The sequence below is a fragment of the Girardinichthys multiradiatus genome, chromosome 12, assembly GCF_021462225.1.
Source record: "Girardinichthys multiradiatus isolate DD_20200921_A chromosome 12, DD_fGirMul_XY1, whole genome shotgun sequence".
Lineage (NCBI taxonomy): Eukaryota > Metazoa > Chordata > Actinopteri > Cyprinodontiformes > Goodeidae > Girardinichthys > Girardinichthys multiradiatus.
Genome location: NC_061805.1, coordinates 42,715,255 through 42,743,215, shown reverse-complemented (window position 1 = coordinate 42,743,215; position 27,961 = coordinate 42,715,255). Strand labels below are relative to the sequence as shown.

Below are 27,961 nucleotides of genomic sequence, written 5' to 3'. Positions count from 1 at the left end.
TGCCACAATCTGCCTTTTGAAAATGTTTTGAATCTTGCTCTTTATGTATAAAAAAAAAAGAAAGAAAAGAAAAATTGGCTAAAGTCTGCAGACACAAAATGAACTTGGATTGAAGCTCTAACTATGTTTATTTAATCTGAGATTTTCTCCAAATGCAACAGTATATGTCAGTCTACATGAGATACTAACAACTTCACCTACTAGTATAATATAAAGATCTGATTGAATATGTGAAACAAACAATGATGAAAGTTTTTCAACAGGTGATGCTCATCCAGGAGGGAGACAGTGTTCCTAGGAAATGCAGCTCATTCATTAACAATCAATTTTTCTCCTATAGGTGGAAGTTTTGCTGACTAATCATAGGCTGGATCTATGAAACATTATGTGCACAGACCAAATGACCAAGGTTCTGACTGACTTATGAACCTCACTGACCTGACAATGATAACATGACACCCAACAGACAACACCTTTAAGGTGGACCCCACTAAGACCACCTTATTGATTCTTGGTGAATAAAAAAAAGAATTGAAGCGTTCAAAACAGACCTTGTGGAAACAAAAGGGGTTATGAGGAAACAATGTGCATTTTAAGAATAATAGAAGTCAAATTATGTTCAAATCTTTGCAAATAAAATGACTCTGACAGAGAAATAAGTAAGTAGTGTGTGAATGTGTGTGAATGGGAATGACTGATTTCATTGTAATGCATCTTTGAGGGACATTAAAAGCGCTAATAAAGGTCTGATGTTCTGATGATCTTTGCCAAATTTATATCTTAATAAGGTTTCCAGAATCTTTTTCAAAAAATCATTTAAAGATGGCAAAGGTTCTACCTCTACTGAAAATACTGATAACCATAAGAAAGTTCATAGACCCGTCTTGAATTTTTCCTAATTCTTTTACAAACAGGTTATTTAAACTTTCATGTGGCCAAATGTCTGTGTTTGACTTTCTGTTTTTGTGAAATAAATGTCTGTTTCATGTTATGTAAAAATTAGAGTCCTCAACATTACCATAATAATATTAGGTCAGTTCTCTATGGTAAAACAAAAAGATTTTAACAGATGTTTCGACTTTTTCCAGTCAGGTTCAAAATGATTGAATTAGACTCAAACTTAACATAAGATGAAATGAACCTTAACAGAATTACTGGACTGGACTGAAATAGATAAAACTTTAGTTAATTGAAACAAACTTTAGTTACTTGAATTAAATACAAAGCTGACTGAAACTGTATGTTGTATCTATAAAACTGGGTAAGATAAACTAAGATTATAAGATATAATATGCCCTTCATTTTTTGTGTTCATCAGTGAGTGAGTTTTAATTTTTTATTTTTAATAAGAACTAAACCAAGCATTATTTATAATAATAGCAACTACCAAAAATAGTGATCTCATTTTTAAATGTAATAAGGACTTACTTTATAAAATATGGTAAAAAAGAATAATAAGAATTTGGAAAAACAGAGGCTTTAAACCTCTGCAGGAATAGCACTGACACTGTCAAAGGTAGATCCTAATACAGGAATCTGGAAGCTCATTCTGGCGTGGACAGTCAAAGTCCATCCAAGGACACATTTAGATGAGGCAGAGGGACAAATACAGGGTTTAGCTGAGAGCAACATGCATCCTGCCCTATCTGCTGTCCCACCTGAACTATGGTCCCAATCATCAACTGATGTAGGGCTTATAAAGGGGTTCCCACCATACAAGGTTAAACTAATATCTGAAAAAAGGCCATTAGTCCGTCAATACCCCTTCAAGCCAGAAGCTGAAGAAGATACTAAGCCAGTAATACAAGATATGTTGAAGTCAGGAATATTAAGAGAAGCACCTGACGCTACATGCAAGGCATATCACACTGACATCGCTATTATTATCACAGCCAAACATAACTCTAAAAAGATGTGCCCTTTAAATCCAAGTACTCTAATACCTACTGCAGAAGATGGAAAACCACATTCTTATAAAGCAAAAGTTGAAGAAGACACCAAACCCAGACAAGACATTTCTCAAATCCTTATACCAGATTCATGTGTTGTGTTTGTAGATGGCTCAGCATCTAAAGATGAATATGGAAAGAATAGAGTTGGTTATGCAGTAACAACCATCGATAGGATAATAGAAGCTAAATCTCTTCCCAATACATGCTCAGCCCAAACAGCAGAATTATATGCTGTAGTAAGAGCATGTGAATTACATGAGGGACAAATACTTACTATATACACAGACAGCCAATACGTTTTCGGATCAGTACATCACCATGCTAAGATTTGGCAAAATAGAGGTTTTAAAACATCATCAGGGACAGAACTAACTCATTTCAACCTATTAAAGAGAAAATGTCAGATCTGCTATTTATAGACACAGACGTGCTGAAAGACGCCCAACAGTCAGCAACCAAGACAGAAATAAAGGCCTGGCTAAAGAGAGGAGCACAGAAAAAAGATGACATCTATCAGATAGAAGATAAACCAATCCTCCCAAAATATTTATACAACACAGCGGCTACAGTGACACATTGGGAAGACCCACGTGTCAAGGGGGGAATATGTCACATCTGGTAAAGCATTAATGCTACACTATAAATATTTCTGACTATGCAAATCATTTTTGCAGATCATGCATAAGTTGTTGCAAACACGGGGGAAGAAATATTGCCTAGTTGTAATAGATGAACCTAGCGACACATTTCTTCCCCACATATGGTATCCCACAGATTATAAGGTCAGATAATGGAACTCATTTTGTAAATAAATTAATATAACTAAGTTCTAGAGCATTAGGGTTTCAGTTAAAGATTAAGGAAAACAATGGAAGAAACAGGGAGGCCATGGCCCGGATGCCTATCCCTGGTTAAATTATGGATGAGAATAACTCCAAATCAAACTGGTCTTACTCCATTTGCCACCTGCTGTACATCATTGTATAACTCCACCCACTGTGTTCTGAGCCTGAGATCACGTGGCACCAAGTTGCTGATGTGAATTTGTATTCTCAAAGAAATAGTACATGGCAGACCGTTTTCTCTGCCCTCTGACATGAATGAAATAGAGAAAGCACAACAGGAACCTTCATTAGCTGAGTGGATGAATAAAATGTTGCAGACAAAAGAAGAACAAATGTCCAGTGGTCTGCCGATAATCTCTGCTCCTATCCCACAGAATGAGGCCTGGAGACCTGGTCCTGATTAAGACACTCCACCGGAAGGATTGGAGCACTCCTTGGTGGAAAGGGCCATTTCAAGTACTCCTGACAACGCCCACAGCTCTGAAAATAGCAGAGAGGCCTTCCTGGATCCATAAAAGCCACTGTAAGCCAGTTTTGCCGTTACAGGAGCCAAACCAACCGACGGGGTAGCAGAGGAAGTCCGGGTTCAAAGATGGCCCAGCGTCTCAAACCGGTGAAGAAAACAGCTGATCTGCGCCCAATTATAAAATGGCTCTCTGTAACATGTGGACAGGACTGATAAGCCTGAGCTTAATTCTGGTAGCAGGACTCTTTCTCTATCTAAAGCAGGATCCACAGGAGGTGATACCGAACCAGAAGAGATGGACATCAGACTGGACCCATCTCAGAACACTGACGGAAGAACATGACGCACATCCATTCCTACAGAATTTCTGGTATTGTTCATGGTGGCATATGCAACACTGAACCAGGTAGAAATGCACGAAAATGAAGGGGACGATTATGATGACATGTTGTAAATAAATCACATCAAAAGCCTGAGTGAACTCATACATTGTATTTCATAAAATAACCTTACAGCAGAAAATCGGAAGAAGTTGTTGCTTAAGTGAAATGAGAAAAAGTACAATGATGACATAAACAGGGCAGATTTTTTAATTCTTTTATTTTTATGATTTCAAGTATTATTCTTTTATTTTTATGATTTCAAGTATTATTCTTTTATTTTTATGATTTCAAGTATCATTCTTTTATTTTTATGATTTCAAGTATCATTCTTTTATTTTTATGATTTCAAGTATCATTATTTTATTTTTATGATTTCAAGTATTAATCAACATTTAACTTTTAATGGTCGCCGAGGGCGGCGGGGCCGTATGAGTATTTCCCACAAAATATAATCTGTTTACCGTCCGTGGGTTTTCGCTCATACAAAGTATTTTTCTTACTCGTTTTTATATTAAATGTTTTTACTTGTGATAAAAGGAGGGACTGTTGGATGGGTGCAAAAACTTGTTATCACTCATGTAAAAACTTTGTGTTGCAAGGCACCTGCACTATGCCTTCCTCCCTGTGTGTGTGAGATCATTGTTATCTCTGTGTGAACCAGCCTCCTTTCCGTCTCACACACATACACCCTGTCTGAACTGTCTGTTGAACTGTGTATATAAATAAAGAGATAGGGTGTCAAAACTTTGTAGTTTCACTGCAAAGTGGGCTACCCTTGTCACAAGTAACTATGACTGTATCGTTCTTACCTCTGAGTTGACTAAATAATACCTAACAGAGACTGAGTTTGTGAATACATAAAAAAATCATACTGGTTCAGCAAACAGTTGAGTGAGAATAAATTGTTTCTCCCAGCCACAAATTGCTAAAGAAAGTCTGAAAATTGAAACAATTGTTCACTTTATTTGTTTTATTTTCGCCTTCAGTCAGAGTCAAGAAACTCAATTCCCCAGACTTTTTATTTTGCAGCTTGCTTCCAGCAAAGTGTCGGTTACCCGAAAATGAACTCCTGTTTACCCATGTTTCAGCTTCAGCCTATTGATGTATAACAGAATATTTCAAACATTTTTTTAAAGATTTTAGACATTTATTCTTTAGTAACACTCTTATCTGCAGAAAACCAAAGAATTGTGCATTTAACTTGATAATTTCAGGACAAATGGAGAATCTGAACAACCTCACAGGGCTTAACAGCACCAAGAATAAATTCCTTCCTGTTTGAGCCTCTGTGGTCAAAGGAGTTGTTCTTTGAAAAGTAGCTGAAAGAAGCTTGTAATGCTAAAGGTTTTCTTTCAAATACATTAGGAGAAAGACAATGGGATCAGTGATGTGAGTTTCAGTTGTAACAGAGACGCTCAACGTCCTAACCTAAGGAGTCTTTGAATTACAGTGCAGCTCCTGTTTGTCAGCCTATGCTCAGTCAGGCTTGATGGTGTACCTCTAACTTCAGATGTAATTTGAACACAAATTGGACAACAGAGATCTTTTAAAATTGCAAAAATCAGAGAAAAATCATGTTTTCTTTTAATTTCCAATGCTATAAAAAGTATTTTTTATAAAAAGTAGTTGCCCTCTAAACCTAACTACTGGTTGTGCCACTTAAGGCAGTTAAACGGGCATCAATTTTTTGTGATAACTTGACATTCTTTTATATCCTTGTAGAGAATTTTTGGGCCCCTAATTTTTTGAAAATATTTTTTTATTTAACCAGGCAGGACTGGGTTTTTTTGGGCATGATTGGCCTCCAAAACATTCCAAAAAGTTCAACTTTAGTCTTGTCAATCCACAGAATCTTTTCTGGAGGATCTTCAGGAGGTTTTTGGCAAATGTGAAATGGGCCTTTGTGTTCTATTTCGTTAGCAATGTTTTTGGCATTGGAACTCTCCTATGAATGTTATTTTTGCATAGTTTCTCTCTTTTTGTTGATCATGAACACTCACCTTATCTGAGGCAAGTGAAGTCGCATCAACAACATCTAAAGCACGGCTTTAGATGTTGTTATGGGTTCTTTAGTTATCTCCTAGATGTGGTGCTTTTTGAGAACCTTTAGTAAACTTTATGTGTTTAGAAAGATTCTATTTAAGCATTCTTTTGATTCTACAGGTCTGGCAGTAATAAAGTTTGGTTGTGGCTCTTGAAATTGGACCAAAAATGTGGTTATTCAAAGTTAATTCATTTAATGTAACATCAAAGCAATTACAGGTAGGTCTGTAATTGCTTCAATGTTACATCATTTGAACAGTATTTAGTTTTTTTCTTGTCTGACAGTAAAATCTATTTGATGATCTGAAATATTAAAGTGAGAGCAAAAGAGCTGAAAGGGAATTTGCATGGCATCGTATAACATCATAAAACAGAAGCTCATTCTAAAACAGAAAAGCATGGATACATTCTGAAGATGCAATCTTTTATCTCATTTAGTCTCATTTATCTATCATACTTGTGGAGGTTCTAGAAGCATCTTTGTCAGGGCTCCACAGAAAGGAATTTGCAAAGACTGCAGATGAAATATGGATGGGTTGGTTTCGGCAGAATCACCAACGGCAGCCCTGAGAGGAGATAATTACGACCCTGACAAGCTTTGATCACAGGTACAGTTATTCTCAGAATGTCTGTGATGATAGAACAATGAGATGATGGCCTTGAGATTCACATAACTTCTCCCCAGTGTTGCCTTTTCCTCTCCCTCGTGCTCTGAATAGAAGCTCTGTCTAGCACGTGAAGAGACAAGAAGAACTAAATGAGGGTTGCTGATGTGTCACGGCTTTGCTGTCTGTAACAATCCTTTGATTTAGAGAAGTGAAAATAAGCATGTGTTGACGGCTGCTGTAAAGTTCTGAGGTGGAAATGCTCTGGGTAAGCCATCCACTCATAAATACTGTGGGTGGAATGATTTATTGAAGTTTCTTTTTGGTGAAGACCAACCAAATTGTTCAATAAAATGATAGAGGGATCAGCCGATGAAGTCGGTTTTAGAAGTAGGTGTTGATTCGCGAGGGAGCATGCTGGTGGGAAGGTGAAGGTGCAGATTTAACCTCGTTGCTTAGAAGAAAGGTTCAGTTCATTGAAATGACTTTAAACCTGCCTCCACACCGCAATGCGGCTGAAAAGCAAACAGACCTCCTACACTACCTGCCTGAGCTAAACCGAGAGGCAACATTTCTCAGCAGGGCCACCCACTTATAGGAATGAAGAGACATGTGTGTGAGTGTGCGTGTTTGATGGTCAAACATATCAAATGAGTCAGTTTATTCCCCTGTCATCCAACAATGAACACATGGGATCTTGGGTGTATAAAGGCAGTTTAATTTGCACAACTTGTTGCGGTTTTCCAAGTTTACTCTGTTGCTCAAACAGCTTTTACTTGCATTTTATCTGCTCCTGTATCCTGCTCATTAATCCTTCACTAATGTGGTTCTCATCAAGGCTAAGATGTGTCAGTAATACCTGTGTCCTGCAAAGCAGTGCCCCCATGATGTCGTTTCCTCCCACATCGCTGATGCCGTTCCTGTCAAGGTCCACCTGCTGCAGACTCCTATTCTCTTTTAACATGTCTGCCAGCAGCCTGACTCCAGGGTCCCCCAGATTGTTCTCATCTAAAATGATTTGAGTCAGAGAGCTGTTGCCTTTCAAGCTGTCGAAAAGTTCCTTCCACGCAGCCAGATCCGCACCATTCGTTTGTGCAAGCCCCAGGTACTGAAGATGTGAGTGGGATCTCATGTATGATGCTAAAACCTTGACCCCATCACTGCCGAGGCCGTTTCCACCAATATCTAGTTCCAAAAGTGCAAAGACCCTAAAAGAGCTCCACCCGGTGGGGAATGACAGCATCGTATTTTGCTCTGATGGGAAAAGCAGTGCCTGCTGGATGATTGCAGCAGCTGCTGCTGTTTGATCCTGCAGCTCAGCTACTCCTCTCAAGAGGGTGAGCACTCCATGGTCACGCAGTTTGTTTCCAAACAAGCTGCAGAGTAGAAAATAAACCATGATTTTATTTAAATTTCCCTGTAGGTTTTCTTAATCAAGTAAAGGCAGACAAGTGGACAGTCCTTTATTTACCTATCTTCAAATTTTATTACAAATATGATTAAAGTTAAAGCGTAAAAGTCTTGAGTCTTTAATCGGATTTTTGATTATTATTTTGGAGTTTTATTCTGTTAATATTTATGGTGGTTTTGATCATTATTTTTGGGGGCAGGATAAGATATTTTAAAATTGTACTTGGAAAGTTGACCTTTTTTTATTCAGTTTTAGACCTAATAGTTTTCAGACTTAAGCCTCTCCTCTCTGGCCAGTGAATCATGCAGACATTAAAAGGTTCTAAAACTAGAAGGGACTTGTATTGTGTCGACATAAAACACCCAAATTAGCTCAGATCCAATTTTGAACAGAATCTTTTGTCATTCACAAACCAGCACTGTCACAAAGACACCAAAAAATGTTGGCTGAGAACTTGAAGATGCTTGTCTCAGGTCCTGTATCAGGTTTTCCTGGATTTTCCCTCTCTTTCTTAAGATTCTGTCGACAGTTTTTATATCTTCTGTACTCTGCTTGTCCATAGTTTTTAGGAATACACCACTAAGTCCAAAGCACCCAAAGAAAAAGCCTGAAGAACTAGAGCTCATAAGCATTAACAATTATATAGGACTACCTGGGCCTTGGGAAGCAAAGTATGCACAATTAAAGAATGGATTAAAACATTTCCACAGTGGTATAAATGAGAAAAACAACAGCTTTCTTTGTTAAGCCAGCATGCATTCAAATACAGCTGTAGCAAAGAGAGTTTGAAACCAAATAGCAATGAGTCTCATTTGTTTAATCATTATATAGACAGTATTTTAGGGGGGTGTCTTGAAAGACAGCTTTTTAGAGTTTCTGGCTCAAATGAAATATCAAAGATCTAAATTTCTTTCTTTGAGTGTACTATTCTTGGTCTTAAGAGTTATTTTTCTCTACCATTCTTTCAGCGTCTTTAATCCTGCGTCACAGAGGCAAGCTTTCACACACTGACTATTTTGTGAGGAAAAAAGGATATAACTCCAGAGAGTTATATCCAGAGAGTGAACCACTGGAGAATCTTTTTGTTCACATTTAAAAGTTACATTTGCAATTTAGCAGTAGAAAGCTTTGTCCATAAATAACTGTCTTGTTTTGGCAGGTTAAACAATTTTAAATGGTCCTATGACTGTATGACATTTGTATGGAGCTAATTGGGTCCATAAAGTTTGCCTGAAAACTTTTTTTTGAAACAGAAAAAAAAGATTTGAAACTGAAATATAATTTCGAAACTGAAAAGAAGATTTAAAACTGAAAACTACTGTTCAGATTCAAGTTTTTTTTTTCAGTTTAAATTTTTTTCAGTTTCAGTTTTATTTTCAGTTTCAAACAGCTGCCCACTCGGTGTGGGGGCGGGACATAGATGACATAGGGTGTGAAATGATGACTGACAGCTTATGGCAGGCCATTTTAACATTTATTTAAAGCGCAGTGCTCACTGTTGTTCCATTTGTAGATCACAAATATAAGATTCTTCCTAGTCAAAATTGCATTCCTACTGCCCACTAAAAAAATGCTGGGTTATTTTCTCTACCCAAATGCTGGGTTATGAAATGTTTAACTCATTATGAATCATTTTTATGGGAGTTGGGTTATTTTTGTGCAACCCAAGTGCTGGGTCAAAATCTTTTTCAAAATCTATCAATCCAGCATGCATCGGTTGACCCAGCACCTGGGTTGCTTGTGCTTCGAATGTCATGACGGGACAGACATGCTCCACCAGAAATACTCCGCACCCATTACTTGACCAGACTCCATGCTCCATCCACCTTGAACTCACACTGACATATCATCAAAGCGAGGCAAATCATCAATGAAAGGTTTGTGCACAGTACATATCTAATTCACAGTGTCTGTGTTGCTTCACATATTAAAGTAGTATCTTTTTATTGTCGAGGCGAGTTGGTTGGTTTGGCCAACAACACATCTAGCCATTTAGCCGTTATCATGGAAGCACACATGGATACAGATTTTCTGTTTTGTCATTTGGCAATTTACCGATTGATTTATTTTTGATGTTAGAAATAATATTGTAGATATCTGGAAGGATTTCTTCACTTTTGATATCTGAAATAGTCCTTATGACTAGTATTAACTGGATTATGGAGATCTGAAATTAGAGTTAATCCTAGTAAGAATTCATTTTTAGACATCCAGAATGTTTATTTTAGATAGGAGGATGTAAAGCCCAATAGACACGAATGGGAAAAGCAATTCTTACTAGTAAAATTTTATTTTTTGATATCCTGAAATTAAATTTCTGCTGGCAAAAATGTAATTGAGGAAACCTATAATTACAGTTCTGACTAGTAGGAATGTAATTTTGACAAGGAAGAATCCTATTTTAGTTCCCTACAAATGGAACAACAGAGAAGAGTGCGCTTTGAATAAATGTTAATTTGGCCTGCCATAAGTTGTTAGACATCATTTCACACCCCAAGTCATCTATGTCCCGCCCCCACACCGAGGAGGCAGCAGTTTGAATCTGAAAAAAAAAATCTGAAACTGAAAAAAAAATATTTCTGAACAGTTTTAAACATTTCTTTTCAGTTTCAAAATCATTTTTCAGTTTCAAATCTTCTTTTTTTCAGTTTCAAAAACAATGTTTTCAGACATATTTTATGGCCCCAACTTAGCTTCATAATTTTGTGCCTTTTACATAATGTATTTCATCCCAGATTTTAATCTGATATAACAATATACTTACTGCAAGCCTTGGACCTGCGGCTTCGCTCTTAGGATGTCCAGAAGGATGTGAGCGCCGTAAGGGCCAATAAGGTTGAGATTGAGATTGAACAGCGTGACTTCAGATTGGCTGGTCTTCAGGACCCCCGCGAGACTGTACAAAAGGTCATCTGTCAGTTCCGTGTTCCTCAGAACAAGCTGCTCAACCTCATCAGATGTGCTCAACACCGTCATCATGGCATTTAGCTGTGTTCACAACCCAAGGAAAAGGTATTAATACATAAAGACAAGACGTTGTTTTTTAATGTAGTTTGGTGTTTTTGTAAGACAAGAGTAGGAAACATATCCAGGTTCAAAAGTTCAAAAATATCAGTAAAAGTATCACTATTATTGAGATTCCTATCCTTAAACTTTAGAAATATTTCATAAAGCCCAGGAGAGTTGTGTAATCAGGGCATTAATAGTTCCTGTATATTTAGACCACACATTATACAGTATTTATCCATTTACTTATTTATGTAATTTGCTCCCAGCAGGAAACATTGTAGAATAAAACAGAATAAGACTGTAAAAACATGTTTCAAAGGAAAATATCTCAAAATTCATTGCAGAGCAGATTATCTTCTCTTTCGCAGGGAAATTCATTTGTGTATTGACCATGCAAACAAAAAAAAGATGTTAACTCTATGTACAAGAGAATAGCACAGCAACAAAGCATCTTGATGCTTGAGGAAGAGAGATATGAGGACGGCAGGCGCAGGAGGCTTTCTAAATACGGAGATGAAAAGAGGGTTCAGGGGGGACACATATGGTCTGGCTGTCGGCCACGTCTACCACATCACTTTGCAAGAGCTTGAGGAATTTTTTAGGCACTGCTGAAGATTTTTTATCCTGATCTGTGTGACAAGGCCAAAGGACCGTTTGTTGACAATTGCTCTTGCATTTAATTGCTGCATGAAAGTTTCTTTTAGAATAACAGGGATTTACAGCAAATTTGAGTTTGTGACACTTTTGTGGAAATGGTGAGCTTCGTATTTTTCAGTTTAATATATCTAGTATAGGGTGAAAACGATTAGACCTACCACTGGGGATAGCAAATGACTAAGCTATGAACTCCTGGTGATCCAGATTGGTTTTTATGTCATTTGTAGCAATTTTGCTTATTATATGAGATTAATTTTGATTTCTGTGGGTGTTTAGCAGACAATTCATTTTCTGTGGTATCTTTTTGTTTAGAGACTTCATTATTATTTTAATTGGTCATTTTTTGCCATTGAATGTTTATGTAAATATATAATATATATAATTGAATCACTCAGAGCATTGGTGATATTTACAGCACGCTCCTAAATTCTTTTGTGACTACAAATCTTACAAGAATTTGAGAATGATTAATGTCCTGTGTGGGTTATTATATTAAGACTGAATGAAGCAATTGAAAACAAATTTACTGGATGACATAGCTGTCAGCTTGCCAGTTAAGAGCACATCATTGCCTTTTTTTCCAGTGCAGTTCTGTGTCACTTGGCTCATTAGTCCCTTGCTACTTAATGTTCATTTGTAGAATAACAGTCAGATGGCTTGCTTCTGCAAGTATGCTCTCAGCATGTTTGTCTACTTAATATGGATTCGTTGCACATCTCTGAGCTAAAACCGGAATTGACACTGGAAGCGAAGGAGTGCTGCTTAGGCATCAGGAGACGTGATGGATAGATATCGGTTCCTGTACATTCACACTATTCTTTAATGTTCCCACAAACCTCAGCAGCACAATGCTTTGTCGTATTTCCAAAGAAACAAACAAATAAGCTGACAAAAAAAAAAAAAAAGTGTGTTTTTTGTAGATGCTAATGAAAAAATTCACCATCCCGTACATAGGAAAATAGGTTTGGTCCGCCCACAACATCATAATCATACATGTTAGGGATGAGTGTTTAAACCATCCGGCTCAAAGTGCTATATAGTTCCGATTTTGACACTCATATTTATTCACACTCAGAACTTCAGATATATGTTAGTATTATTTGTTCTTGTTTATTGATATTTGTTTTGTGGTGAAAAAATATCTGTCTGTTAGCCACTGCAAGAGGTAGGAGTTTCTGCGCACGCAGTTTCCCACCACTTGTAATAGGCAAGCACGTTCTTAAATGCTTGTATGTTTTGATTAAAAAATTACATATAAGCGTTATTCATCTATGCATCTATTTATATAACAGGTCTTTCTTGTAAATGAGACTCTCTTGGGTCTCAAGAGACTTTCCTGTATGAATAAATAAATACCCTTGGAATCTTAAGTTAAGATGGTGCAGAGACCTTCCTCCAGTAAAAAGCGCGTCATCCCTGCACAGGTCACCAGTCAAACAATAAGCATTCTGTCTTATAGGTATGCTGCTTAACCACCCCTGATTTTAATTTTTTTTTCTTATTTTGTTGCCTCCTTTCACCAAGCAACTCATGCATCAAAACAGTTACGACAGCGCAAACCTTATGTTCAGCAATAAACAAACAGAACCACACCAACCAAAAGTAATTTATCGCTGCCTATAAGACACATGTTTACAAAGCTGCACATTGCTGAAGCCCACACAGTATTGCTCTGAAGATTTATTTTTATTTTTCTGAGATTTCCATCTCACAAAAAGCCATAATAATTTTAATTATAATTTTTCTGCCTCCACTCCATTTGCTTTTCAATTTTATAACCACCACTTTTCAAAATTGTGCCCTTAAACTTCTAAAAAAAAGTTTAAAATTTGTCTGAGTTTTCTTTTGTCACTTCAACTAGATGCTGTTATTATGATAGTTTAATGTTGAATAACATACAGACATCTTCATGTAAGAAACATGAGGATACTAACTGACACATAGCATATGATAAGGTATTTATTTTGGTACTATTACACATTAAAAGAACCAATATTTTAAAGAGGAGATGGAAGCATTGCTCTAGGTGATTAATTCAAAGGTGCAATTAGAATAAAAGAGAGAGCTTGATCAATGGGATGAGCTTCAAAGGTGAGTGGCTGCCCTGATTTACCTGAAGAACAGCAATCGATCACATCATCATGGCTCAACTGATGGATATTGGAAGAGGTTTTAGGAAAAGTTGTTAATGTTCATCAACCAAAGAAAACTGTCTTAATAAAGAATCAACTGAGGAAATTCAACACTGCTGTCTATCAAGAAGCATCACTACACACCAGTCTAAGCTGGTAGAAAACTTTCATTCTACAATCTTGGACATCATTGATTCAGTTGATCCAATTAAAGTGAAAGTCGTTTCTGGGAAGAAAATGTCTCCGTGGAGAAGTGCTCCACCAGTGAGAAATGAATAAAAGGAGTGTCGAAAAGCTGAACGCAGGTGGCGAAAGACTGGACTCCAGGTTCACTATATTATCTATAAAGAGAGACTATACAGATATAACCTACAACTGAAAAATGCAAGGGAATCTTTCTTTTCTGAGATCATCAGCAAAAACATAAACAATGCTCGTGCATTATTTGCCACGGTCGACAGGCTAACAAACCCTCCTGTAACTGCAGCATCTGAACTCCACTCTACCAGGGCCTGCAATGAATTTGCTAACTTCTTTACTGAAAAAACCCAAAAGATCAGAGGGGCAGTCAGCACATCCACATCAACTCCAGTACCAATGTTGTCTCCAACTAGAACCGATTTTGACAAAAGGTCCGAATTTCACCAAATAAACTACAAGAAATCATACAGCAACTAAGCTCTTCTTCCTGCTGTCTCGATCTTTTACCCACAGCTGTCCTTAACAAAGCTTTGCCTGTAATAACATCTGATTTAACACAAATAATAAACACCTTTTGTCAGGTGTTTTCCCCCAAGCCCTAAAAACAGCAATTATCAAACCTCTATTGAAAAAGAGCAACTTGGACAAGCTGCTACTATAGAACTACAGGCCTATATCAAACCTCCCCTTCATCAGTAAGATTTTTGAAAAAGCTGTTTCAGCAGTTAAACAACTTCCTAACAATGACCAACCGCTTCGATGTTTTCCAGTCAGGCTGCCGTGCTCACCACAGTACAGAGACTGCTCTTGTCAAGGTGTTCAATGAGATCCGTAGAAATGCAGACTGTGGAATAACTACATTGCTGGTATTGGACCTTAGTGCAGCATTCGACACTGTTGATCACTCCATTTTATTAGAGTGCCTGGAAAACTGGGTCGGCCTTTCTGGTACAGCACTCAATTGGTTTAAATCCTACTTGAAGGACAAGGACTTTTTTGTGTCAGTAGGTAACTTTACATCAGAGAGCACAAAAATCACATGTGGGGTTCCCCAAGGGTCCATCTTAAGGCCCCTCCTATTCAATATCTACATGCTCCCCCTAACTCAGATTTTAAAAAACAATGTAAGTTGTCATAACTATGCAGACGACACACAGCTATATGTTACGATGTCACCAGGTGACTATGAACCCATTCAAGCGCTGGGTAAATGCTTAGAAGAAATCAATGCATGGGTGGGCCAAAATTTTCTTCAGCTGAATCAAAACAAAACTGAAGTAATAATCTTTGGACCAAAGGAAGAGCGTTTAAAAGTTAGCACACAGCTTCAGTTAATACAGCTAGAAACCACCAATCAGGCTCGAAAACTTGGGTGTAGTGATGGACTCAGATCTGAACCTTCAGAGGCACATAAAGATAGTAACTAGGTTGGCCTTCTATCAGTAGAATTGATTACTGCAACGATGTCTTCACAGGTCTGCCTAAAAAGTCGATCAGACGGCTGTAGTTGATCCAAAACGCTGCTGCTGGCATCCTCACTAGAACTAAGAAAGTGGAGCACATCACCCCGGTTCTAAAGTCCTTACACTGGCTCCCTGTAGCTCAGAGAATAGATTTTAAAATACTTCTGTTAGTCTATAAATCACTGAATGGCTTAGCACCAAAATACATTACAGACTTGTTGTCAGTGTATCAACCACCCAGACCTCTCAGGCCTTCTGGCTCAAATCTACTCTGCACACCCAGAACCAGAACCAAACATGGAGAAGCAGTTTTTAGTTCTTATGCTCCACTAATCTGGAATAAACTCCCAGAAAACTTTGTTTAGAGTGGCCTTTGACTGTGCTATCTAAACATTATTAGTTACGTTTTCAGTCCAATTTTCGTTTCATTTTCTTATCCATCATTCTATTCTCTTTATTTTATTTTTATTTTTTTTAAATTACCTCTGTTGTTTGATTTTCTGTATCACTGTAATGTTTTTCCTTTTGTACAGTGCCTTGAGTGCCTTGTTGCTGAAAAGCGCTATATAAATAAACTTAACTTGACTTGACTAGACTTATGGACAGGATTTGTAGGTTGGAGGAGAGTTCCTGCCTCAAATGGAGGAGTTCAAGTATTTTGGGGACTTGTTCACAAGTGAGGGGAGAATTGAGTGGGAGATCCACAGACGGATCGGTGCGGCTGCCGCAGTAATGGGGACGCTGTGCCAGTCCATTGTGGTGAAGAGATGAGTGAGCCGGAAAGCGAAGGTCTTGATTTACTGGTCGGCCTACGTTCCTACCCTAACCTATATCCATGAACTTTGGGTCATGACCAAAAGAATGAGACCTCGGATACAAGCAGCTGAAATGAGCTTCCTCCGTAGGCTGGCCAGGCACTCCCTTAGAGATAGGGTGAGGAGCTCGGCCATCCAAGAGGAGCTCGCAGTAGAGCCACTGCTCCTCCAGATCAAGAGGAGCCAGGTGAGGTGGCTCGGGCATCTATACCAGATGCCTCCTGGACGCCTCCCTTGGAGCTGTTTGAGGTACGTACCACCGGGAGGAGCCCCAGGGGAATCCTGCTGAGGAACAACAACTAAAAGGTCTAATTCAGCCTCTGTCTGTATAGCCAAATGAGTAGCATTGTCCACTGAAAGCCCATGCCGTGGCTGGGGAGCTGGCTGTACAGCCAAACGCACAGGATCCTCCACCAAAGGCCCACGCTGGATCCAGGGAGCTAGTGCCGGCAAGCAGCGTGGATCAGGTGCTGTAGCAGTCAAGGGATGTGAGTCGGGCTCACGGCGCATTGGCGCGGGGCTTGGCGGCAGCACGGCACGTTGTTTACCCCAGCGTCCTCTCCAATGGAACGTTGCTCTGCACTGGGGTGGGGGAGTAGAGTTGTCATTTCGAGTTCCTGGAAGAGGGGTCACCAGCTTTGAGCCCCAGAACGGCAACGCTGCTGCTCCTCTTTGACCCGACGCAAGCTCCTCTTCGCCTGCCAACGGAGGTATTCAAAAAGGGTGATGATATCCTCGCCTCCTGCCTGGTCCTTCTGTTGGTCGGGTTGTAAAGTACTTTTAAATTGTTGCCGGTACTTAGGGGCGGAGCTAGAGCGGGGCTGGGGAGGCACTGGGGGCATATATATATATATATATATATATAGATATATATAGATATATATACAGGGGTTGGACAATGAAACTGAAACACCTGGTTTTAGACCACAATGATGTATTAGTTTGGTGTAGGACCTCCTTTTGCAGTCAATGCAGCTTCAATCCGTCTTGGGAATGACATATACAAGTCCTGCACAGTGGTCAGAGTGATTTTAAGCCATTCTTCTTGCAGGATAGTGGCCAGGTCACTACATGATACTGGTGGAGGAAAACGTTTCCTGACTCGCTCCTCCAAAACACCCCAAAGTGGCTCAATAATATTTAGATCTGGTGACTGTGCAGGCCATGGGAGATGTTCAACTTCACTTTCATGTTCATCAAACCAATCTTTCACCAGTCTTGCTGTGTGTATTGGTGCATTGTCATCCTGATACACGGCACCGCCTTCAAGATACAATGTTTGAACCATTGGATGCACATGGTCCTCAAGAATGGTTCGGTAGTCCTTGGCAGTGACGCGCCCATCTAGCACAAGTATTGGGCCAAGGGAATGCCATGATATGGCAGCCCAAACCATCACTGGTCCACCCCCATGCTTCACTCTGGGCATGCAACAGTCTGGGTGGTACGCTTCTTTGGGGCTTCTCCACACCGTAACTCTCCCGGATGTGGGGAAAACAGTAAAGGTGGATTCATCAGAGAACAATACATGTTTCACATTGTCCACAGCCCAAGATTTGCGCTCCTTGCACCATTGAAACCGACGTTTGGCATTGGCATGAGTGACCAAAGGTTTGGCTATAGCAGCCCGGCCGTGTATATTGACCCTGTGGAGCTTCCGACGGACAGTTCTGGTGGAAACAGGAGAGTTGAGGTGCACATTTAATTCTGCCGTGATTTGGGCAGCCGTGGTTTTATGTTTTTTTGATACAATCCGGGTTAGCACCCGAACATCCCTTTCAGACAGCTTCCTCTTGCATCCACAGTTAATCCTGTTGGATGTGGTTCGTCCTTCTTGGTGGTATGCTGACATTATCCTGGATACCGTGGCTCTTGATACATCACAAAGACTTGCTGTCTTGGTCACAGATGCGCCAGCAAGACGTGCACCAACAATTTGTCCTCTTTTGTACTCTGGCATGTCACCCATAATGTTGTGTGCATTTCAATATTTTGAACAAAACTGTGCTCTTACCCTGCTAATTGAACCTTCACACTCTGCTCTTACTGGTGCAATGTGCAATCAATGAAGACTGGCTACCAGGCTGGTTCAATTTATCCATGAAACCTCCCACACTAAAATGACAGGTGTTTCAGTTTCATTGTCCAACCCCTGTATATATATATATAGGCTGTCTGTATGAGACAGAAATCAGAATCACTTCACAAATAAGTCATTGTTCTCTGCATTGTGGTCAAGTTTTGATTTAATTTAAATTAAACATTTGACAGTTCGGTTGTTTTCGCGGTTTTTATTTAAAAGTCTGTAGATGGTAAGTGATTTATTGTTCGTTCTGTCCTAATGCAAGCGGCGGCCTTTTATGTCTGGGCACCACCTGTGTAAAATCTCCCAGTCCATTAAATCGAACGCATCAATCTCCTTGGTAACCGCTCTGTTTTGGAGGTAAGCGCGCATGCGCTCTCGTGTAGTGTTTGTGAAATCTCTGGTCATAAGCGGTGTTTTCAAGCTATACTGTGTTGTAATTCAGCAAAATAACGTAAAACACAACTAGTTTCTCTCCCTTTCCTTTTAACTGGGGTATTTAGCAGCGAGCAGACAGACATTAAATGTAGCGGTGCTCGTTTTAAAGGCTGGCCATTCATAAAAGCCTCGAACTCCGAGGGGAGAGAAGCAAAGCAAGAGCATTGAGACTCCAGCATAGCAGAACAGTTCAGAAACTATTTGGAATGAGGAGGAAAAAGCTATATTTATAAACTGATTAAATCGTGTTTTAGACTGTCTATTGGTAGCAGATCTGATCTTTGTGCGCTTGTGAATTTTTGTAGCCGTAACTGGTTCTGGATGACGGCTTCATAGCAGACAGCCGTTCTTTCCCCTTCTCGGTACTGTGTACTGGCACAGAATCTTTTAGTGGTACGCAGTACCGGACCGTACCGGCTCACTTTCACCCCTGATTCCACTATAGTGTAACATTTGTTTGGAAAATATTACAAATTAAACAAACAAATAAAACACGTATTGCTCCAAAAATAGTAATGCATCAAAATCAATATTAATATTAATTTTTGACCAAAGTCAAGGCTGTAACAACCACATCCAAAATATTCCACTTTAATGTTTGTTTTGGGAAAATATTAGTGTTTTTCCCTTTCAAAAAACAGTTTTGTTTTTTTTTTGTTTTTTTTTTTTACAATATGAGCACAAAAACATATAAAAGATTTATAAAATGTGAAAATCTATAGTTGTCGAAATGCTTTGAGGTACCGTTTTGGGACCTAAGGGTAAAAAGTGTATGTTCAGTATAAAGGTGCCTTAAGGGTAAACATAAAGCATGGTGGTGGTACTATAGCAGTGTTCTGATTAGCATCGACAAGGATGGCTTTCCCTTCATAATAAGACAAAGAATTTGAATTAATTTGGAATGCTAAGAAGAAGGTATGGCCTGATTCAAAACAATAAATGATAAAAACAAAAGAATTGTTGCTAAATAATAAAGGTTTTTATTCAATAGAAATGTTCTTGTAGGGCATAAAGTGAGCAGTTAAAGGAAGGAAACCCACAGGTAATATTCTAGTTACAAGGACACATTTAGATGCAGATAATTAGGATCACATTAGAGATAGCGCCACAGGTTTAGTTCATTGCTTTGTCTGAGGCTATTTAAAATAAAAAATCCTGTCCAATATTTAAACTCATTTGTTAAGATTATGTTATTGAATTTAAGGACTTGTGTGAAAATGTTACGGTTGTTTGGGTTATATTTAGGCAGTCTTGTTCTGAAGAGTTCTCAAATTGTCAAGCAGTGGGAACATTTTAAAATAATAAACGTCAATAGATTATAGAAAAAACACACCCTGTTTGGTATCATAGTAGCAAGGGTTTGAACATTTGTCAGAGTTACCCAGATTAGTTGAATATTAATATTAAACTAATTAATTTTAATATTATGTTTAAACACAGCCAGAAATAAAGGTGTCACATGGTTATATACAGTATTTCATGGTTAAATTAAACCTTATTCTAAACACTGCGATTATGATTTGTATGACGAATAATCCACATTAATCCACTCTTCTTCTAAAAGTTTCCCAGTCTAACACAAAGCAATGCACACCTCTACATAATACCAAAATCTGGGTGTCTTGCACAGCCTCTGCTAGTAATTTTAGGCCAGCAGTGCTTCTGGCAGAAACTCAGATTCTCCACGCTGAATTTGTGTTAGACACACACCTGTGCTTGCAGGTCTTGTTCTTGAACAGGCTCTTCTTTGGCAGCATCCTGGCCTGCTGTGTCCTCCTCCTCGAGCTCTCCATCAGGCTGCGGTACTGTGTCACTTTCTGCACTCAGCTCCACATCGGAGTTCTGAGCTTTGGGGCATGATGATGACAGCCTCTTTTGGAGCCGGCACCTCTCTAGGACTTAAAGATAAAATTGAGCAACTAATGGGTGCTGAAACTGTTTAAAAGGAACACAGTTTAAATATGAGAGTCAAACTAATAATTTTCAGTTGGTGCATTCATTAAGCAATACAGAAAGTAAAACTGTTTAGATATCTGGATATGGAAATATGTATCTTTGTATGTAACATCTGTATAATCTCTCCCACACATCATCAATCTTCCTTCAAGTTGACGCTACTAGGCCCACTTTTTTTTGCAAATTCAGTTATTTTTTCCTCCTAAAGTGTGTTATGTAAATGAGTTGCAGCCCTCCAGTGGGATTCATTTTAATTCTACTGTTATGCATAGTCTGTACTCACTGTTTGCCTTGAACCAGTGTTTGTTTGGGCTCCGGTTCAACTCGGCACTCATTTCCACACATTCTTTATAGAAGTCCTTCAGTGTTCCCCCATCTCTGGTTTTCCCATCTGATTCGAGGCCTCTCTGCTTCTCTTTGTTGTGCTGAGTCAGCCCCTTTTCATGCTGCAATGAATCTTTTAAAAAGAACTGCGCTTCTTTTATTGCAAAACAATTAAAAAGAAATAACACATACACATACTTTGTGCAGTTAAGCTACACTTGGGGCCAAACGTTTTGGCAGTGACACAAGTGCTGTGTTTTGCAAACCTTGCAGCTTCAAACTTGGTGGTTGCTATTCACATTATATTATTGGACAAAGTGATCAGATGCATAATTATTCATTAAAGAGACCTGTATTGTGTTTAAAAAGTTTCAAATCTTCATCTATCTTCATCTCACTGTAGTCACGTCATAAATACAGGTTAAACTGTGCAGGGATGCAGCTGAAATCCCTTAATCCAAGTAGCTGATTGAGTGATGTAAAGGTGGAACATCTGGGCTTGAAATAATTAACTCATTGTGTTAGCCATGGTCACCTCAACAGAATTAGCTGCTTCAGGGCAGCTAGTTAAGAATATTCTATCTCAAGAACTTCAAGTTGAGATGTTTGGTTGCAGTGAAGAGGTCTCAGGATGTAGAATGTCTAGCAAGCAGTAGAACTGTCCCATTCCGAGGCGTGTACAACAGAATCGCAATGCCACCAGTGCAGAGCTTGCTTAACTGTGGCAGAAAGTCAGTATGAGTGACTCTGCACACACAGTTGGGCTACGACATTTGGACAATAGTCTTGTGAATAAAAAGGTATAGCAAAGAGATATCATTTGTCCAAGAAAAATATAAGGGAGATATGAAATTGTGCAAGAAATAAAAGGATAGCAGCATCTGTAAAATCATTTGTCCAGACAAGAGGAGATGAGCATTAACATCAGTCCTGTGTGATACTAAAAGTGAATCATAATACAGTCCACAGGTGGGGTTGCTTCTTTCCAAAAATGTGGTCTTAACAGGTCACAAGTAAGCCACAAGTAATACCCACCAGGTCTCCAATTAAGTCCCAAGTTAAGTCCCAAGTCAAGTACAAGGTCACGATGTGCAGTGACAGTCAGTCTAGTGTAAAATCCTCAACTTTGAATTTTTACTCTTAAACCTGTAGTTTGAACAGGAAACAGATATATATTTGTCATGAATAAATGTCACACATTTAAAATTAACCCAATGCAACCAAACAATTTTTTGGTTTCTGTCCTGTTTACTGTACCTGATGGTAAATTAACGTCAAGGTCAAAACTGTAAACCCTAGTAATACTGCCAAAATGTTTAGCTATGACTTCACCTTTTCTCCTCCGATCTCACAGTAATGAAACCAAAAGAAATGATTCAGCACTCACCAACAGTTCTACTTGTCCGGATTGACGGCAGCTGTTCTTTCTGCAGCTTAGTGGCATTTCCCATTGTTTTTGAGTGGTTCGGTTTGTGTCCTGTCTGCTCTTCAGATTTTCCAGCCCCTGGTGATCTCTCTAAGCTCTTGCCACCTTGCCCATCTTCCTCTCTGTTGCTACTACCTGTCTTTCCTTTACTCTCTTTCTGATCGGTTTGACCATTACGTTTTTTCCTCCTGAATCTTTCTTTTATTCCTGCAAAAACAGCATCGTCACTGTCAGTGGATCCTCCATTGTGTTCCTTAACGTGCTTTCTAGTTCTTCTTATTGATTTCTTCTCGGGTTTGGCTGGGATAAAAAGGTCGGATGATGGACATGACTCGATGGTGCCTTTATAGGAGACAAAATGAAAGAAAATAAGTCTTTGTGGTACATTTTTAATTTCGGCTAGTCCTCTGAAACCCAGGGTGGGCGCAATGTCAAAAAATATTGATGAATAAGCTTTGAGAAGTAATGGAAAATGGAGACACTTATTTCTAAGCTTTGTACCATTGCCAGTGTTCTGCTCGAGAGGGAGAATTAAGTTTTCCTTTGTTCCGTTGTTCAGCTGTTGGCAGGAGCTGTATTTATTTCGGAGACTAGTGCATCTGAAAAAGATGAAAAATCTGCTTTCATCATAAATCACATTTTCTCCCCTATGCCACCACCGACACTACCATTCTGTTTTTTTTAAAGCTGTCTGCCGGTTTTGTTCCCAAATCCCCCAAGCTAAATTTGTTTTCATTGTTACTAATTACTAATTTTATGGCAATGTGTGGTTCTCCCTTCCCTGTAGGATGAGATCTGACCTGTAACAGGGTGTCCCACCAGCCAACCAGCTAAGTCTGAAGCAGCTTTTCCTGCCCTGCTGAAATCCTGGAGCGTAGCGGTACTCACAGCAGGAGCTGATCCGAGCCACCGCGATGCCGTTGACATACAAGGTAGCACTGAAGGGGAAACCTCTATGCCTCTGAGACACAAACTGAAACTGTTCTGAGAAATAAAAGTGGACAGAAATAAAGACTTACAGTAATATAACATTATAACCTTTGGTTAAGGCTGAAGGTTTACCATTTACTCTTGATCTATCACAATAGGAGCAACTGTATTCTTTATTCTACAGATTCAAACTGATTTTTTATGTAGTCAGTAAAACGTTTATTAGGACATGTCACCTCAGATTAAGACAGTGCTGTGGTATCTAGGATTTTCAGAAACATTCAAACCTTGCTGTATTGCAGCAAATTTGGAAAATGTAGTTTCACTGTCATGACCTGCCTGCTCTTTAATTGCTCAGCACCAATACTTTCGCCTGCTGCTTTCCATGGTATCCTATCACAAAGCTACCATTACCAGTATTATCTAATGCATTTGCATTAGGATGTTTGCCTAATAGTCATGGGAATTTCAGCACTTATAAGACAGACAGAATTTATGGTTCTGTTAACTGAAAAGACCCGACTCTTTCAGAAGGGAACCCAAAGACATCTGGCACCTTCATGTCTTGTTTAGTAAAGCAGACTGATCCAACACCCGATACAAGAAATACGAGGAAGTAAATGAGACTAAGTAATGTTAGTGCGAAAATAACTAAATGGCTGCAAGCTCAATAGGTCCCAGAACAGATAAGTGATGGGTAATTTAAAAGTGTAGGCAGTTAAAAGTGAAAATATGAGAAATATGAGAAAATAAAAACTAAAGCAGGATTGCACATTTGATACACAGAACTAAAGATCTTTCTAAGCAAACTCATGTAAGTCTTTTCTAAGAAAGAAACAAAAATGCTTTAAAAGCATATAGTTGAGACAAAGTAAAAAAAAAAAAAATTTTGCAAATAAAAGTGTGGCATTAAAATGTTTCTAATGGTACAAAACCATATGATCCATTATAACAAGTAAAAAATTAAACCTGACAAATGGCATTCGTGAGCAAAACAAAGGAATTTCCTATAAAACACATTAATAGGCTTTTTTCTGCTGCTATTGCAAGCTTGACTCACACAGTGATTACAGTGAAGTTCTAAAATAGGAAGTAGGACACACCTAAATTAATAATCTTTCACGGATTTCTTACATTCTGGACTAAGACTTACACTTTAAACATAAACTCTAAAAAAGCTCTTTGACAAATGTCTTTTATGTGTGTGCCCTGTCTTTGGAGTGATAAATGTACAGCATGTATCAAAGTTTAGCAGTTACTTAGGTAAAGTGCAATATATTGCAAAGCATTAGCTTTTTAATCTCTTTCATCTTAAATCCTTTAAAAAAGCTTCACTTTATCCAAAATAACTTGAGGTTTGTACATTACCTCCTGCAATAACAAGGCCCTTAAAGACACACAGATTTTCTCCTCCGTTGACTTGCTGAAGCACCTTAAGCTCGTCCCGAGTGGGCCTTGAGTGTGACTGTCGCTGACCTTGTCCCAGGTAGGTCATTGTCACTGTCACATTGGATTTCTTAGCCTCTTTTAGTGCCTTTAGGTTACTCTGCTATAGTGAAAGAACAATTCATACATACAAATTATACAAGTTATGTTACAAGGGAAAATGTTGTTCACAAAGTTGATGTCAGAAGAAGTAAAAAATGGGCAAATTAGGGATTTGAGTGACTTTGACACTGAGCTAATTACAGTGGCTGGTGGGCTGGGTTAGAGCATTTCTGGAACTGCTGCTCTTATTGGATGTTTCCAGTCTGCAGTGTTTAGTATCTATTAAAGGTAGTGCAAGAAAGTAACAGTAGTGAACTGGTCAATAATACACTTGGGAAGGCTCACCTATGTGGTCCAATTCAACAGACAATCTACTTTAGATCAGTTTGCTAAAGAGGTCATTCCTTGTTCTGGTAGAGAGTTTACAGAATACAGTGGCCATATCAATTTCAAAACTGGATAACAGAAGAAGGTGGCCAGGTTTGATTAATCACGTTTTCTTTAACACTACAATAGTTTACGAACCCCAACAATGCATTTGAGGCATTGCCTTTGTGTCCAAATCTCGATAGCTCAGTCCAGTCAGACAATTGTGAGCTATGCTGGGCGAAAAAGACAGATTCATGGAGGCCCCGCCTTGCAATTTCCACAGCTTAAATTGTTTTCTGATATTTTGATTGCCACATACCACAGCACACCTTAAGATCCAGTGGATTCCATGCTTTGATGGGTCAGCGCTGTTTCCGCAGCAAAAAAGGACCAATTAATCATTAGGCATTAAGTCATAATTAAGTACAGTGAGATCATTTTGACGTTGAAGTTTGGAATGATTTACAGTAAACATTTTGACAAGGTCCATTACCCTGCAAGAACTAGCTACTAAAAGACAGGTACACTATGGTCATGAACGGATGGACATGGTTGACAACAATACTGAGTGGTGCTCAGTTGGTACTTAAAAGACAAAAGTGTGTCAAGAAAATAACCTCCACACCATGATACCACCAGCAGTAGCCAAAACTGTTCATATGGGGTAGGATCAACCCATGCTTCCACGTTGTCTTCATCAAACTCTGACTCTACATTCAGAATGTTACAGCTGAACTAAATGGGGAATCGGACCAGGCAACAATTTACCAGTCTGTTTTTGTCCGATGTTGGATGGTGTGGGCAAATTTTTAGCTGACAGGAGTAACACTTGTTAGGGTCTTCTGTTGCTGTGATCTGCCATCACCAAGACATCACCCACTGAATCTTTCTCTTTTTTTTAGACTTTTCTGTATCCCAAGAGATGGTTGTGTGTGAATATCACAACAAATGAGCACTTTCTTACTACTTCCCAATTCCAAGGACGAGTGCCTCAGCATCCTCTGCCATTATCAAGAAGGATTTGCTGAAAGACTTAATCTGATTAAGGGGTCAGTTCCTTCTTTCTTATGTAAACAACGGACGCAGGAAAACAGTAAGCTGCACATAAAGCTAAAGTGACAACAAACTTTATTTTAGACATACATTTGTTGTGTGTTGATATGAAATGCTGGCCATTGTTTTGATAGCAGTAGCATCGGGCCTTCTGCTCATGTTAGTGGTGTGCTTTAAGCTTCTTGAGGACATAACAGTACTGTATATTAGTATAAGTATTATTACATAAATAGTTTTGCATTGTTTTTGCCGCTTTGGTCTTGTTTCTGCGGTGCTATAGAATTGTTATCAAACTACAAAAATGGTTGAACAGCTTGAAGTGGAGTGCTCTTTGACCTCGAGTGGGGTGGGATGTGAAGGGCCTCAATAGCATTTAAAGAGACGGCACCAAGAAGAATTGCTCACAGATGCACTTCAGACCAGGGGTAAAAGAGGGGCCAGTGGAGCTCCAATAACAAGGTATTCAGACCAAAGCATTGCAGTTCCACTTTATATAGACCACAACTGAATGATTTAAGGGTGAAAAGGAAGGATTTAAAAGCATTATTTGTCCCATTTAAATCCTCAGATTTACAATTAAGGTTAACAAGCAATGGAAGAGGTGTACCTAATAAAGTGGCAGTGAGTATGTAAACGTGTATGCAAATCTTTTTCAGCATGACTCTGATAAACAGTCACTTCACCTGTTTTTCTGTATGAACTCTTGTTCTCTGTGAAGTAACTGATGAGAAGGATCCTCTTCGCTTGTCATATAGATAAGGGCAGGACTGACTCAGGGCCCCAGTGAGTGAGTTCAGGCTTGAAGCTTTTTTTGAGATGGCTGGAAGATAAAGGTCACCTCTCGCAGATTCTCTGGGATCATTCAGCTAGATCCGGTTGACACAAACAAATGACAGAAAGTGTTTTTTAAAAGTCTGCTGACTATCAGCCTGATTGTGCACAGAGCCAGTAAAGTCTCTGAAAAAGAAACCTTCCTCCATTGTCAAACCTCTCTTCATATCTTTATCTCTTTTTCTCATGAATCTGATTCTTAAGTAATGTTTTGGATTAATATTTCAGTCTTCTTTTAGCTATTGGCCATTCACAGCTATTTGTTCTTTTAATTCAGTCATACTGACATCTTGTAATCTGGCGCCCACCACAGCCATTGAAAGTTACTGCAGATTTCAGGGCCAAATGGAAAAAAAAATATTTTATTTTATTTTTAAATAGAGCTTAAAAAGCCAAGAAGTGTACATATTGTCCTCTAAATGTCTTCTTTATAGCTCAGTTCTAAACTTTTAGGGAGCATATAATAACAATCAGTGTAAAATGTCAATAAATTACCAAACACTGTTACACTGTAAAGAAATGTCTTACCTTGTAGATTTCTACGGTATCAGGGTTCTCGAGGAGGACTAGTTTGCTCTTTGCCCTGATCAGACTTGCAATGGAACTAATCATTTTAGCATCTCTTGGCTGTGCTGGGATCTGCATTTACAATATTATATCAATCAGACGTACAATGGAGGGCACTTTAAAATCTTTTCCCAACTATGACGATGAAATGGTTCAGGAACATGTTAATGAAGACTCACAGGAGTGTCTCTGTCTCCTCCAGGAACTCTCCTGTAATACAGATCCTGAAGAGGAGTATGGCTGTTTCTCCGTGTTCTTCTCATTGGCACATTCTGATTTGAATCCATGAAAAACTGAGTCTCAGAGAGACACATATTAACATGTTTTTTTATGAAACACTCAATACAATTTCTACTTCACTTTAGAAGTTCTCTTCCCAAGTCAGTACTAACATACCTGAGTAACAATGTGTCTACATGACAAAATTCTGGTGCACAGAGTACAGTTGAAGGGTTTTCTTCTAATATTGGGAGCAGAGTTATAAAATACATATGAAAAACACACAAAGTAGTTG

The 27,961-nt window shown here is 38.8% G+C and overlaps 1 protein-coding gene across 1 annotated transcript; it reads right to left on the bottom strand.

Annotated features, from left to right (window-relative positions):
* Nucleotides 1-7,005: 7,005 nt before the first annotated feature.
* On the bottom strand, nt 7,006-27,710 carry LOC124877912. The gene is made up of 10 exons (XM_047381546.1): nt 27,627-27,710; nt 27,409-27,519; nt 24,508-24,688; nt 23,010-23,193; nt 22,711-22,808; nt 22,171-22,551; nt 20,743-20,916; nt 20,214-20,401; nt 10,470-10,693; nt 7,006-7,670 (listed from the first exon to the last, which is right to left on the bottom strand). Exons 1-10 carry the CDS (start codon nt 27,708-27,710, stop codon nt 7,067-7,069), a joined length of 2,229 nt encoding a protein of 742 aa, XP_047237502.1. The 3' UTR covers nt 7,006-7,066.
* Between the last annotated feature and the right edge of the window lie 251 nt (nt 27,711-27,961).